This window comes from Danio aesculapii, chromosome 20, assembly GCF_903798145.1.
Source record: "Danio aesculapii chromosome 20, fDanAes4.1, whole genome shotgun sequence".
NCBI lineage: Eukaryota > Metazoa > Chordata > Actinopteri > Cypriniformes > Danionidae > Danio > Danio aesculapii.
This window is the reverse complement of record NC_079454.1, coordinates 7,896,008-7,911,880: the sequence shown is the minus strand read 5'-3', so window position 1 is coordinate 7,911,880 and position 15,873 is coordinate 7,896,008. Positions and strand designations below refer to the sequence as shown.

The 15,873-nt window shown below is 37.6% G+C and overlaps 1 protein-coding gene across 2 annotated transcripts in view; it reads left to right on the top strand.

Annotated features, from left to right (window-relative positions):
- The first annotated feature begins 13,524 nt into the window (after positions 1 to 13,524).
- Positions 13,525 to 15,873, top strand: part of rhag (Rh associated glycoprotein) — a 32,114-nt gene continuing 29,765 nt past the window's right edge. The window contains exon 1 of one of the 2 annotated variants that reach the window (XM_056481028.1): positions 13,525 to 13,775. In XM_056481028.1, the coding sequence (XP_056337003.1) occupies positions 13,598 to 13,775 (178 nt within the window). In that variant the 5' untranslated portion in view covers positions 13,525 to 13,597. The remainder of the gene's footprint in view (positions 13,776 to 15,873) is intronic. The other variant, XM_056481027.1, reaches the window with a different exon arrangement.

Genomic DNA, 15,873 nt, shown 5'->3' with positions numbered 1-15,873 from the left:
TCCGTCCCTAAACCCAACCAACGACGATTCACAAAAGCCGTCCAGAAAAAAAAAAGCCCTCGTCTGATTTTTACCACGTTTTCGGATTTTGACCACATTCTCACCCTGTGACGAACTTGTTCGCTTAGTTTTTTGGATTTTGTTTTTGTTTTCTTATCTGATTTCTGGAACCGCTCTTCCCCGTACTCGAACCCAATCGTCGTTGTCAGCCCCTCTGTGCGCCTCGTGTCCACCAGAGTACACAAAGAGCTAACCGGACAAACTGGTTGCAGCGGTAAAGCCCTCCACACGGAGGCGAGCGGCCGGCTGGCCGGCCGGCAAGCGTCGAAAGGAACGGCGTCACACCGCCCCGCAGCGTTCACTTAAAAAAATGAAATGCAGCCGTACGTACCCCTGGCTACGTATTTCGCGGTCTCCAGAAACGTCCCCGGGACTACGTTCTCACAATGAGCCTGGGTTGGTTGATTTTAGGTTGGACGTTGGACATTGATGTCAGCCTAACGTTGGGTTCTGACCTCAACACGATTTTCATTTCCAAACAAAATGCAACGTCCCACGAAGTTGGGGTGCAACTTCAATCAGACATTATGTTAAGGTCTTGTGCCTGCTGGGTGGTTGAGGCCATTTCGGTCATCATGCAGTAAACATTCGTCATCTTCCCATCAGTGACATGCATCTAAACATTGGGTCTCTGGGTCAATGCGTGTAAATATTTTGGAAATCTTCTTGAACACTTTTAATGCTTCCAAACAGTCTGCTGCACTTGTAAAGCACACATGTCTTGAGGTAATTCATTATGATGCGATTTACCTCTTTACTTTTATGTGTGATTTAATTGGCCAGGAATAACAGGACTGATATTTCTAATCCCCAAAGACGAGAAAATTAAAAGAGTGACTGCAGGTTGAAGTAAAGTAGTGGAGTAAAAATATACTCAAGGGAAAGTAATTGTTCACATTTTAAAACTACTTAGTAAATTACAATTTCTGAGAAAAACTACTCAATTACAGTAAATTGAGAATTTGTAATTAGTTACTTTACACCACTGCTAGTTAATTGGATAAAGTTATTAGTAACTTATTGGTAAGTTATGGTAACTAATAACCTTAACTTTTCTGAATTCGATTATAATGCAATGATATGCACCTTTTGTAAAGCTGCTTTGAAACAACAATTATTGTGAAAAGCGCTATACAAATAAACTTGAATTTAATTTAATGCTGTAGTACTATATTGTCAATATTGTAGCTATATCATAGTATTCATATAATATTTGCATTTATTAGATTAGATTAGATTAGATTAGATTCAACTTCATTGTCATCACACATGTACAAGTACAAGGCAACGAAATGCAATTTAGGTCTAACCAGCAGTGCAATAGCAGCAAGGGCAGGATACAGGTATAAGTTATAAAGTGCAGTTATAGAAAAACAATGGTGATATTTACAGATGGATGTACTATCAACATTATATACAGGTACAGGATATATGTACAGGATGCTATTAATAATCAGAGGGCCGGTGTCCTGCAGATTTTAGCTCCAACCCTTATCAAACACACCTGTACAAGCTAATCAAGGTCTTACTAGGTGTACTTGAATCACCCAGGCAGGTGTGTTGAGGCAAGTTGGAGCTAAACCATGCAGGGACACCGGCCCTCCTGGACCGAGATTGGTGACCCCTGGTTTAAAGAAATGAAATACAGCCATACGTACCTCTGCCTACGTAATTAGCTGTCTCCAGAAACATCCGCAGGGCTACGTTTTCACAATGAGCCTGTGTTGTATACTACAGTTAGCACACTTATGGCCCGTTTCCACTGAATGGTACAGTACGGTACGGTACGGGTCACCTTTATCAGTCTTGTGTTTCCACTGCTAAAGGGCACCAATGGTACTCTTTTGGTGGGTGTGGTGTACGACAGAAAGTTTCAGTAAACGTCATTTTCACTTGAGAAAACCTGTACCGGTCATTCACATATCATATGAGAAGCACTTCTCACAAAACAGATGCTTTATACATATAAATACTTGTGTATAAATGTTCATTACTAACTTTTCTATGAACATAATTTGATTATAACTGCAGATCAATGACAGTGCAAAATAGCCTACTGTAATATCTGTAATTATATAAAATAAATAAATAAATGCAACATAAATGAACACATACAGACCCTTACAGTCTCCGATATGTTATCAATTACAGAAAAACTACACAGCTTATATTTAGTCCTTATTTGGGTTCAAAACAACACAAAATATAGCCCACAGTCAGTGCAAACCTCTCATTGTATTTAATCTTAACCAGCACATGTAGCCTCTGTTAGAGTGTAACTCTATCATTTCTAGTTCATAAGGTGATGATAATAGTTAAACATGGCAGTTTGATCACATTTGCTGAAAAAATAATTTGCTCCTTTTTTCCAGCTTCTCCTTTGTTTTTTCATGCGTCACTCTCGCACGTTATTATCATCAGCTCAAGAAGCTTGTTATTTCAAATATTGACGCGCACGCGAGCGCTTTAGACTGGCTCGTAAAAAACTCCGGGGCACAGGGTAGAATTTGCTCTTCTTCTCGGCTTTGTGGCTGTTCATCAAGACGACGACAAGGTTTGTTTGAGCTCGGGTCGACCATGGCTGGTTATTATATGTAGATATAATTACTCTGTAATCTCTCGGCTGTGTATTTAAAACATGGCGGTTTCTTTGTTTTCATTCTGGCTTGTTGCGCGAGCGAATGATGTATCTCTGTAAACCAATAGCATTCAGCTGCAAGTCTAGCTCCGCCTTTTGGTACCCTTGGTACCCTTTGCAAAGGGTGACCAAAAAGTGGTACGGTACGGTTGGCTTTTAGGTACCCTTTGACAGTGGAAAAGGCCATAAAAGCATACCGAACCGTACCGTACCACTCAGTGGAAACAGGCCACTAAAGACACCATTCAGATGTTTGTTTTTCAAGACATTTCTTTAAGACAGTTTTTGTCCTCAAACTGCTCTGTGTGTAGGATTAAGTTCCTGCATATCTCATCTAAAGCCTTTTTGTTTTGTTTGTAGGTTTTGAGATATCTGAAATCATTCAGTGTAGTGAAATTGAATCCAGTGAAAACATGGCTGGAACTGAAAATAACTGTACACCTTATAATGTTCCTCAGCCAGTCAGAATCAATTATTAAACAGCCCTATAGTATAAGCCCCAATACCCAAAGTTCCTTTTAATAACAGTTGTAAACAGAGTTTTACAGTCAACAAGATGTCCAAAGAGACCATAAAAATAAAGTGTTGGCTAGAATTGTAATATCTGGGTAAAATATTGCTTAAAATAAAGATTCTAGGAATGTCAAGTCTGTTTGTTCTGTAATAATTATCAGGTAATAAATACAGAAACTTTACTTTCCATTGTGACCTTAGCAACTCACTTGTTTCACTCCCATCCCTCGTGGCACTGAACCGAACGTTTGATTTGTTATTAGGAAGTTTGAAACCTACACCTTGTGTTTACTTAAGCGGTATGCGTTTCTGTGACAAACACTCGCAGAATGTTTAAAATGCACCTCTCGCTCTCCTTTACAGAGTGCAGAGAGATGCATGACGTGTGATGTAGGAGAGCTGGTCATATAGACATACCATTCCCACACAGTCAACTAGTCCTGGGTTATGTCACATACACCCAGCTTATCTGCCCTAAAGTCTGAAATCCTTCACCAATCAAATGTGGAGCACAGATGGACTCAGTGATGATGACAAGGCAAGGTTTTTAAAGTGTTGCACTGGTTTTTATTTCATTTGCTGTAAATTTCATTTTAGCCTTAGTTGATTCATTAATGTTTTTGTTAGTTTTAGTTTCGGCTTTTTATTTTGTGAACAAATTTCTCTTTAGTTTTTAGATTTAGTTTCTGTTTTAGTTTTATTAATTCTAGTTCAGCAAAGTTAAAAGAACAAATCCAGTGCCAACCATGGGAAAGTTTAGTGTTTGCACAGGTTACATGAACTATTGTGAAAACCTCTTTAGATATAAAAGCAAAACAATAGTTCAAGCAAACTCTAAAGTGCCGCAGTGGGTAGCATGATCACCTCACAGCAAGATGGTCGCTGGTTCGAGCCTTTGCTGGGTCAGTTGGCTGTGTGGAGTTTCCATGTTCTCCCCGTGTTCGCGTGGGTTTCCTCTGGGTGCTCTGGTTTCCCCACAAGTCTAAAAACATGTGCTATAGGTGAATTGGGTAAGCTAAATTGTCCGTAGTGTATGAGTGTGTATGGATGTTTCCCAGTGACGGGTTGCAGCTGGAAGGGCATCCGCTGCATAAAACATATGCTAGATAAGTTGGCGATTCATTCCGCTGTGGCGACTCCAGAATAATAAAGGGAATAAGCCGGAAAGAAAATGAATGAATGAATGAAAAAACTGTTGTGGGTTAATCAGTACCTACTTCAATCACTGGGAGTCAAACTTACATACTGCACCTTTAACTTGATTGCTTTTACAAATTTAAGTGGCTTGAATATAAAACAATTAAGTTGTACCCCAAAAAGCTCGACAATTGTGTTGATTCATCTGATTTTTAAAAAGTAGTTTGAACAAGCAGCAAAAATCATTTTTTGAGTGTAGTTAAACCTGCCTTCGGGTAAATTAAGACATAAAGTCTGTAAAAGCAACATCTGCAGGTACTTCTTTAGATATTTGCAGGTTAGATTTTCCACCACAGAACGAGTGCTTATTAATTTTAAAAACTAATATTAGTTTTGCTAATCAGAATTTTCAGTTATTTTTTCAGTGACTGTTGTTAGTTTCAGATAGTTTTAGTTTTTTGTTAATTGTGATTTAAGAAATATATATTTCAGTGAACAAAAGGGATTTTCACTAGTAGTTTTAGTCTTTGTTTACTAAAATAACCTTCATTTATTAAATACACAATCCTGAAACTTCATGTTATGATATTGAGTACACAATCCTAAAAATCTTATCTTGTTATAATCAACTTTGTAATGAGAACATCTTCGTGGAAATTGTGAAGGGAGGACTGCGTGTTAATGAAGAGATGATCGTGTGAGGCCTGCAGTGCTGTGCTGTACAACAGTCAACACTAGAGGCAAAGCTGTGATTTACTGAGGAGGTCAGTCTGAGACCTCTGCATGAGGGGAGTTCTGGGTTACAAATGCTTTGAAAGAGGACACTGGTTAATGGTCTAATGAACTACGGTGCTACTACGATCCCAACAGATTCCAAAACATGCACAGTTTTCCTTCAGTTTAAGACCTGATATATTTATGTTGACAAAAGGCTTTTTAAGGTCTTCCAGGAGCTCCTGTTTTTTAAGCCATAAAATGATTTTTAAGAGGCTTTTTGAGTTGTAAATTTGAATATATAATCTTAAAATCATCCATTTTGATTTGTATCCTTGGCACTTTTATTATGGAACTGAAATTATTGTTTCCAGGCACCTTCCAGCTGCAACCCATCTCTGGGAAACACCCATACACACTCATTCACTACGGACAATTTTAGCTTACCCAATTCACCTATAGCACATGTCTTTGGACTTGTGGGGGAAACCGGAGCACCTGGAGGACACCCACATACACGGCAAGAACATGCAAACTCCACACAGAAATGCCAACTGACCCAGCCGAGGCTCTAACCAGCAACCTTCTTGCTCTGAGGTGACAGCGCTACCCACTGCACCACAGCGTTACCCGAAACAGGTACATCTCTACATCTAATTTCAGTTCTCAAGTGAACTGTCAAACGTACTGACTAGCATAATAATTTTATAGAAAATGTATAAAAGTGAACTTGTTTAAAGCAAACGATTATTACATCATAATGTACTGTACAAATGTACTTTACTGAATATACATATGCAGCAGTCAACATTTGAAGTGGATCATAATTTTTCATTAAAGTTGTCCTAAACCTACTGAACTATTACAATGTCTCTCAGAAATTATAAATAATTAAAATTAAACACTATCCTTATAAATAAACAGCATAGTTGCAATCTTAACAACTATATTCTCAACAAAAAAATCCTCAAGTACATTTTGCCATTCAACAGCAGCACTATTTGCCAAACTGTAGAGTGTCCTCTGCTTGTTGCTGTATGTGGGTGGAGTAATACTCAAGGGTAAAGGGTGAAGAGGCTGGAGGAGTGCTGTTACTGACAGAATATCGCACGGCTATCAGCCAATAAGACTCAAGAACCAGACAGAACTGTTGTATGAAGATAGATAGATGTGCATACTGGGGGGTTGGGGTAGGCGCCACAGCACCTGCAAGACCTATAAGACGGACCAAGAGACAAGTAGATGGAAAAAAAGGAGGAAAGACAGAGTAGACTAAGAGAGGAGAGAGAGGTAAAAAAACATTGGAGCTCCGTTCTCCAGACACGCTGCCACTCTGTCCTCCACCAGCTGAGAGATCTGACGACATGTTGGGAGCCCTGAGGAGGAATCTATCCACCCGTCTGTCTTTTGGTGTCCGGCAGTGATTTTCCTGGCTGGCGGCATTCCTGGTCTCCTGCTCCGCTCCCGCTTCAGTGGACGGAAGCAGGCTTTGGCATCATGGCGGATTGCAGTGACTCCCCTGGCCTTTTTGGGATGGCTCCCCTCAGCACTTTCCCTTCCGGTGGTGAGCCCCGCGTCCCCTGCTCCTCCCCATGCTGGGAACCAGCAGCAGGCAGATCCTTTCCTCGCCAGCCTCGGGCCGCCCCGGCACTCTGGGCAGACAAACGGGTTTCTCCCCCACTCGGGTTACTCCTGAACACTCGCCTTCTCTCTCAGCGGCAAGGGTAACTGGACAACGTGTCCTTCCTTCTCCCAGATTTTGGCTCCACTGTAATGATCTTAGCTGGCCACCAGGCCATCAGGAAGAAGGAGGCGGAGAACTGACAAACTTTTAAATAATTTTTATAAATAAAAATAAAACAAACAGACGACAGCTCCTCACCGAGACCGCCGTCAAACTGAAAGTAAAAGTAAAAGCGTCCAGGCCTGGACCTCTCTCGTCCTCCTTTGCCATCAATCCTCCTCTTAAAATCCAGAGCTCCTTCTGTGGGATTTGAGGCCGGTGTGGGCCGCAGGTGTTTCCCACGGCTCTCGGCCCCGCCCCGCCCCCTCACCAAATGCCCCATCTCCAATCACTAGCCGGGGGCACCCCTTTGCTTTTTTCCGTGGGTAGGGAAGGGGGGTTTGGGGTTTGGCGCACAGGTGTTTCTCATCTGTGGCAGGCCTCGTTTTATTCCCACAGCTTTCAGCCCCACCCCCTCACCACAAGTACCCTAAGTAGTAGAAAGTGCACTGCGCTGTAACATGTAACAGAGTTAACTTAGGGAACTTGTGGAATCCAATTCCCCTACATTTAGTAAGTAAATCAGCCTCTCAGTTTGAGTTGATAAAGTTTTTTTTTTTTTAAAAAAGGCAGATAAATAAATGTGGATATTGCTCAGGGTTCAGAATACTACCCGAATTTGCCCCATACATGAGCTTATTTGTCCTATTTTGACTGCTAAGCTATCATAAATAGTGAAAATAACTCATCGAAAAAGTCGCCTCTGTGTGACTTTAGCTAATCAGTTTTGGTCAATGCTTACAAATATTTTGAAATTACAGACTGACATAAGAGAAGTCCTTTTTCACTACTGTATTGTTTTTAAATAGAGAAAACATTTTACTAGTAATTTTTATTCTAAATTTTGGACCTTATTCTTGAAACAAAAAATGAGCCTTAAAAAGGCGTGAAGCACCAAAAGCGGCCTATATTGATGTTGATTTGGATGCTAGTTTGGATATTGTTGTTATCCATGAATTTTCAAATGTACTTTTTTTACAAGAGAGGCTAGAAAAATCATGAAGCTCTTAATTCATCTTCTTTTTGGTTTTGTCCCTTTATTAATCAGGGGTCACCACAGCGGAATGAACCGCCAACTTATCCAATATGTATTTTATCTGTGTTCAGGGCATGTAGCTAACTTACCTGAGTTCTTAGCTCAGTCAGGTTAAAGACATCCAGTATATTTACTGGTGTTTACTGTATAATTTCAAATAAAGGCATGTTTCACTGCATATTTTTCTAGGAATTGAAACAAACTTGCTAGGATATTAGGATTTTGTTTGTGTTCAGCGCAGCTTGTAAAGCTGAGTAGCCAATACTCAAGTAGTAGTATCCCCTAGTTCAGCTGTGCTCAACCCTTAGATCTTCCTTCCTGCAGAGTTCAGCTGCAACCTTGATCAAACACATCTGTCTTTAATTATCAAGTGCTCTTTCAGATTTAACTTAGTTGGTTTAGTTGTGTTTGATTATGGTTGCAGCTGAACTCAGCAGGAAGGTAGATCTCCAGGAACAGGAATTTGCATTAGCTTTATCAACTCAAAAAAAGTACTTGTTAATTGTCTCACTATATAACCAATCAGTCTCCACAAGTTCCTTAAGTACAATCAACTAATTATATTTACCAACATAGGCTCATTCTGAAAATGTAGCCCTTTATAAATTATGTAGCCAGTCGTACATATGGCTACATTTCATCATTAAAACGAATGCTACAGGCGCTATGAAGTGGATCCTTTTCGCGATTACCAGCTGACCGCTTACCTCCATACTGTATGGACGGCTTTTCCGCTGTTACCAGTTTGTCCAGTAGCTCGCCATGTATGTCATTGACTTGAGATGCAGAGAAGGGTTGACCGTGACATTCGATTCTGGGCAAAGAACAGTTCCAAAAAGCAGGTAAGACAAAAACAGAAGCCAAGACATAAAATAAATTACAGTGTGAGAATTTGGTAAAATCTGAAAACGTGGTAAAAATCAGGCTTTTATTCCTGGATTACTTTTTAAAACACTGTTGGTTCGGTTTAGGGAAGGTGGTGACTGGGGGATCAGTGCTTTTGAAAACACTATTGGTTGGGTTTAGGGAAGGTGGAGGGTGGGTAATTCAGACAGTCAACAGCGGCCAGCGAAGGATTTACTCAAGAACAGCAGGCCTGAATGGCACTCGCAAGAGTAATTTGAGATCTGAAAAAGCGCACACAGCGGCCTCTGGTGGATTTGTGAAAATAAAAACTGCTAAATAATGTAACTCCTGGGATGTATTTGGCACTCTTCTGAAATGTATGTGGCATTTTCAGAATGAGGCTGAGTAGATATTTACGGTGGTCTATTAAAACACTTCAGTTAAACACTTAATAGTTTCAGGACTGTGTCGTCTTAATTTGACACAGGGGATGTTGATATTATTTATTGTTTTGTCGTTTTCATCAATTTAGTTAAGATCTGGAAATTTGGACACCAGTGCAACACCTCATCATGATCTTCAAGCTACTCCTAAAGAATGTGTGTTTCAGGTGCATTATTCTGCTGAAAACAGATGTAATGGAGGGTATCAGGTACCAAGTTACTTTACTACTTTCCAGCAGTTCATCCATCCACCAGAGCTTCACACTCCCTCCACCACCTTGTCATCATCCCACATGCCCTTTGGAACTGGCCTTTGTCAAAGTTACACAGATATTATTCCTGCCCAAGTCTGCAGAATCTTGATTAAAAGAACAGATTGTTTCTTTACCACCTAATCTACCCAGACCCATATACTGCTTATTGTCTTGTTGACCAATCATTCTTGAGACACTGTTTTTGAGTGGAAGCAAGTATGTGAATGCAAATTGTGCTAAAACAGTGGAAAATTTTTAGAATCTGGTTTCCATTACTGATTTGTGCTTTACTTTTGCAACATACACTTGCAAAATGACCCTGTTTCCATTAACAGATGTTATGTGGCTAAAACATATGTTACACAACTTATCTCATCATAAGTCATTCCAAATATCACTTGGCAAAACTGGCAAAAGTTAAGGACGTTGGTAGGTTTACGTACATCGTAGCCATAAATTTATACAAACATGTTTAATTTTCTGTTGATCCTCCTCAGTGGATTCCATCAGGTCTGTGATGCTAACCAGTAGGAGCACAGAAGTTCTTTCATAATACAAACATGGTTGAACAGAAGACAGATTATGGTACTGGTGCTGCAAGGTGGAATTAATCAAAGAAGGACTGGCAGGAAAGCGTCTGCCTTTTTAACCTTTTCACTGGTAAGTTTATAATATCTCAGCTCTCTCCCAGGAGAGAGTTTTTTTTACGTTTACTGTATAAGGTTTAGCAGATGCTTTTATTCAATGCAACTAGGGGGGTACTCACATTAGGATATCTGAACTGATGTTTGATCCTCATCCTGCCTGTTTAACTACACTGTACAACTCAAAAAGTTAAGGTAAGTCAAACCGTTTGTGGAAACTGATTGCAACAAACCATTTAAGTTTAAAAATGAATCCTAATGAGTACTGTGAACTTAATCCAGTTGAGTAAATGAAGCAATTTGAGCACAGTAAAACCCAGTAAATGAAGAGAACTCTAACCAACTGAGTACTGTAAAACCCAAATCACAAGGCAACTCAAACCGTTTAAGGAAACCGATTGCTACAAACCATTTGAGTTTACTAATATATATGATGTACTGTGAACTTGAACTTTCGTTTAAGTTGGAGTAATGAGGTATTTAATTAACTCATTACCTTCAACACTGAGTTCAAAACTCTTTTCAAATGAGTAGAATTAACTTCCAGTCAATTTTGAGATAACTACACTCATTTCATTTAATAAAGTTCACTGTTGGGTTTTACAGTGTAGTGTGAGTATCTGTAACGCCACTACTACAGTAGCACATGAATCACAAAATACAGTGAAAGATTTGTTTTATAATTACACTTTATGTTTTGTCCCACTTCTCAAGAATCAGTAATATAAATGAACAAATAAAACAACAAGCCATGTCATTAGTTAACATTCATACAGTATTACCCTAACCTGCCTAGTTAAATTAATTAACCCAGTTAAGCCTTTAAATGTCACTTTAAGCTGTATAGAAGTGTCTTAAAAATATATAGTAAAACATTATTTACTGTCATCATGGCAAAGATAAAATAAAAAGGGGGGGGGGATAGATAATTTTTAAAAAAATCTAAATTAATTTCGGAATTAATCCAGATTAATATAGATTAAAATGGCTCATTTGAATTCTGACGAAGGCATTCAGAATATGTGTGCTACCCAAATAATAAGTCTTTGAGAATGGGTTTCTCAAGCCAGGTGGCGGATTAGACCAGGGGCTCATCTCCCGTTTCCAAAATGCATCACAAACTGCTTGAGAAACTGATCTACTATGATTATTGGTGATATAAATAAATTGTGTTCAATAAGATGTACTTGTGTTTACTAACTGTTTATTCAGTTAAACATGAATTTTTAACTGTAGGCCTACATAAGCTCAAAACAACGATTTTTGATTACTTTAATATGACTAAAGTCATAACTGAACTAAACAGGAATGGAATTAAGACATGTGGAGTATGTATATATTAGTGAACACCGCAGTCAAACTATTGCCATCATGTAGGACTTTATTTACCGACAAGATCCACACACACGGCTGTCAGTAAAGGACCGCACGCACACACACGCGCACAAACACACACACACACACACACACACACACACATCGCGAAATGCGGAAGTTTTTTTTCTTTCCATCAGCGTGCATTCCATAACATCGGCGTAAATTCCATAACACTCTCACCATTCCTTACTCCTTATTTGCGTCTAATACCTCAGTTTGTCACAACGACATGAATGAAATGTGAAATGCCGAACTACAGTTAAAGTCAGCCATCCTGCTGATTTGATTCAGAAGGGCACTTTTTTGTCAGACAGCTCACCGGTCAGGTATACATCTGCGCTAGAATATCAAAGTGAAAGTCATCATAGCTTGCGTAGAATAGACCCAGCTCCCAACTCAACTTTGAGAAGAGATTAACGGCGATATTTTCTTTATTGCGCGATAACAGTTAACGCCGACGCAGCACGTTAACGCATCACATTAATGCAGCACGTTAACACCGTTAACGGCCCACCACTAATATATATATATATATATATATATATATATATATATATATATATATATATATATATATATATATATATATATATATATATATATATTAGTTAATAGTGAGATATGGTACTTAAACTTGTTATGGTGTTTTTATTTTTACTATATGTATGTTAATTGGTACAAGTTTTGTTTTGTGGTCATCATAAATGTTAAGAATTAACTGAAGCATCATTGTTGTGTGAACTATCCCTTTATTGTTTTAATATCAAACTCCACGTGAACTGGAAGTTGCAGAGACTTTTATTTGTAGATTTTGATGTACTTCCAACTGAATCTAAATATTTAATAAGGGGGCGGGGCTTTCTTTTTCCGCATCATACCCTCACTGCAAACTAAGAATATTAAAAGAGCACTGCAGTCATTCGTTAATTTTCTTTTCAGCTAAGTCCCTTTATTAATCAGGGGTCGCCACAGCCGAATGAACTGCCAACTATTCTAGCATATGTTTTATGCAGCGGATGCCCTTCCAGCCGCAACCGACCCATAAACAGCCAAAACATCCATACACTCTTGGCATTCACACTCATACTATGGCCAATTTAGCTTATTCAATTTACCTGTACCGCATGTCTTTGGACTGTGGGGGAAACCCACGCGAACATGGGGAGAACATGCAAACTCCTCACAGATATGCCCACTGACCAAGCCGGGGCTCGAACCAGTGACATTCTTGCTGTGAGGCAATTGTGCTACCACTGAGCCACCATGACGCCCTAAAAAAACACTTAAATTTTATTTTTATTATTATTAAATAATATTTCAAGAACATCGTAGTTGAAGTCGTCAAACTAATGTAAACAGAAAAGGACAGAAAGAAGCAGAAGCAAATGCTCAGACTTTCATTTAAGATTACCAAAACTTTATTTTTCAGTGGATTACCTTGCTTCAATTAATTATTTACCTAAAGAATAACAATGTGTGCTACCAAAATAAACATTGCAGATGTACATTTTGCACAAAATTTAATGTGTTAAATCAAACTATATGTTACTATACACACTGTTTTTACTAGTTACATTGTGGGTTACTAAAAAAAAGCATTTGTTTATTTAGGAGGTGAGAATGAAATGACCCACAGCACTTGTTTGCTCCATGTACACTCTTCTGCTCATCTCTCAATCTTTAGGGTGTGTTCAGCCAACAAGAGGAATCACAAAAGAATACATAAGCCTGCAATAATTCAAATAACTATAAATCTATTGTTTATTTTTACAATGCCTAAACTCATTTATTATTTTAATATGAAAAATATGGTCAGCCAGTGGTAAGCCATCAAATTCCCATATAACACAAAACAATAATTTAGTGCAGTAAAAGTTCCAGTAGTTCCCATATTTATGGTTCCCTAAGGAGACCTGCGCCATAAATGCTTCTTTTTATTTATGCCTTGACTTTCTATCAGTAGGAGGAGAGAAGAAGCTCATTCCCACAAGTGCTGTGCAGCAGGGGGTGTGGCCCTGTCCACCTTAATTGTCTCTCTTGTCATTGGTCTTCCTAAAACCTGCTGCCAATTCAAAACCACTAGCCAGTCTCTGTGCTTCCCCCACAAGCCCCAGACAGCGTGAAGAGAGAGGAGAATCAGCAGAGGAACAGCATGCCGGCGTACAGCACCAACATGAGGCTTAAGTTCCCCATTCTGGCCTTGATTCTGGAAATCATCACCATTGTCCTGTACGCCCTGTTTGTGGTTTACGACACCGGGGATGACAAAGGACATGGGGATCATCACGAAAAAAGCAATCAAACTGAAAGTCCAATGACTCTTTATCCCAGTATGTATCTTGTCATTTTTTATGCTTTTCTACATTAATTGAGTTAAATTAAGTACGAAGATGAATTTAAATTGTGTATTTTTACTACTAACTCAGCATCTATATTAGAAAGTTATATATGGAAATGTTATAAATGGCTATGTATATGTTATGATCAAACATGTTTATTTATAATTTTATATATATATATATATATATATATATATATATATATATATATATATATATATATATATATTTATATACAATTATAACTGATACATTTGATCATACATGCACACATTTGTAATCCTAATTAGTGCTGTTTAATGGCGAATCGTTAAAATTGTTTACGTCATAATTTTGTGTTTACTGTGTATATTGATTATGTAAATATAAATATTCACCATGTATTTATGTATATACATGTACAGAAAAAGTATATATATATATATATATATATATATATATATATATATATATATATATATATATATATATATATATATATATATTTAGCATAAAGTTATTATAAATATTAATATATATGTACATATTTTGAAAGCTCATACCTGCATGTGTATAGTACATCTATTTATACACAATAAGTATACACACATGCAATATGTAAATACAAACTTTTATTTTGTAAATTAGTCGCGATTAATCATTAAACAGAACTAATCCTGATGGTTGAAAATGAATACATGGAACAGACATTTTTGTAATGTTTTTAAAATGTGGACATATAAATGTGAAATCCAAACGTTAAATTAACTATTAAATATTTGATTTGCATATATATTTGCATATATATTGACATCGGATTTTATATGGGTCCTTTAATTGGTGCAGAAATGTAGTCAGATGTGTTTGTATTAAAAGTTATATTTTCTGGGATGATTTGTGTTCTTTAAAGCTGATGTTTACTGTGAGGTTAGCTATTGATTTTCATGGTGCTGCTCATTCATCAGTGTTCACTCACTGAGAGGTTTATTTCTGCCAGTATTTCAGTAATGGTCATTCAGCACGCAAGTCTCTAAAAATACTCCATCCTGAGCAAGAGTTAATGCTCCTGCGCTCTCAGGAGAAAAACAACAGAGGAGATGGGAGTCTTTTGATCCAGATTCTCACTCTGGACATCAACTGGTGACTCCATGCAATCAAAAATTGATGTTTAATTACGATGGGGAAAAATCTGTCATAAAACAAGACATACTATTCGCTGAACAATTAAGCAATTTGAAGATAACTGAATGGAATTGTCAAGTTTTCATGCATTCAGCTGCTAACAGTACACTTAAAGGGATAGTTCATACTTAAGAATGTTTGAAAACAGCAGCTACAGACGTAGTATGAACAAAAAATACTATTATTTTTTTTAAATGGCTGTTTTTTTAATGTTCTTCAAAATATAAGTAGTGAAGTAAATGATGACAACATTTTAATTTTGAGGTGAACTGTCCTTTTAATTTTGCAATTGAAAATAATATGGACCAAAATACTGTAGTTTGTATGTCTGATGAAGTAATCTTTTTCTTTTCACCTACCATGGTTTTGTTAATAATCTTAAGTGTTATAGACATGTTTATTTTGCCATTTGTGTATATTTTGTGTGAAATTTGAGCTGATGGGGTTTTTATATTGTAGTCAGGGTTAAGCTTTTACACTGCAATGGTGTAAAAGCACTGTTTATGGTGACATTTGTGTAGATTCTATGTATGAAACATCAAAATAATTTGAACCAAAATAGTTTATGTATTGTCGTCTTGGTCTTATTATTATTAATAAACCATTGACTATGACATTTGCCTTGATATACTTTTAGTGCGCTGCTTATTATTAGTTATTAAGGTTCATGTTTAGGTATTAGGCAGGATTATAGATGTAGAATAAAATATTGCAGAATATAAGTACTAATAAACAGCCAAAATCTTAATAATATGCAGATAATAAGCCACTATAATGAGGATTATTACTTAAATTAAAGTGTTACCAATTTTCTTCAGTTACTCATGATATTTCTGTATATTCAACATATGATACCGTTTGATTGGATGTACATAATTTGTCAACAACTTGTGGAAATTCTCTCCGCCCTTAAAAAACTGATAAGCGT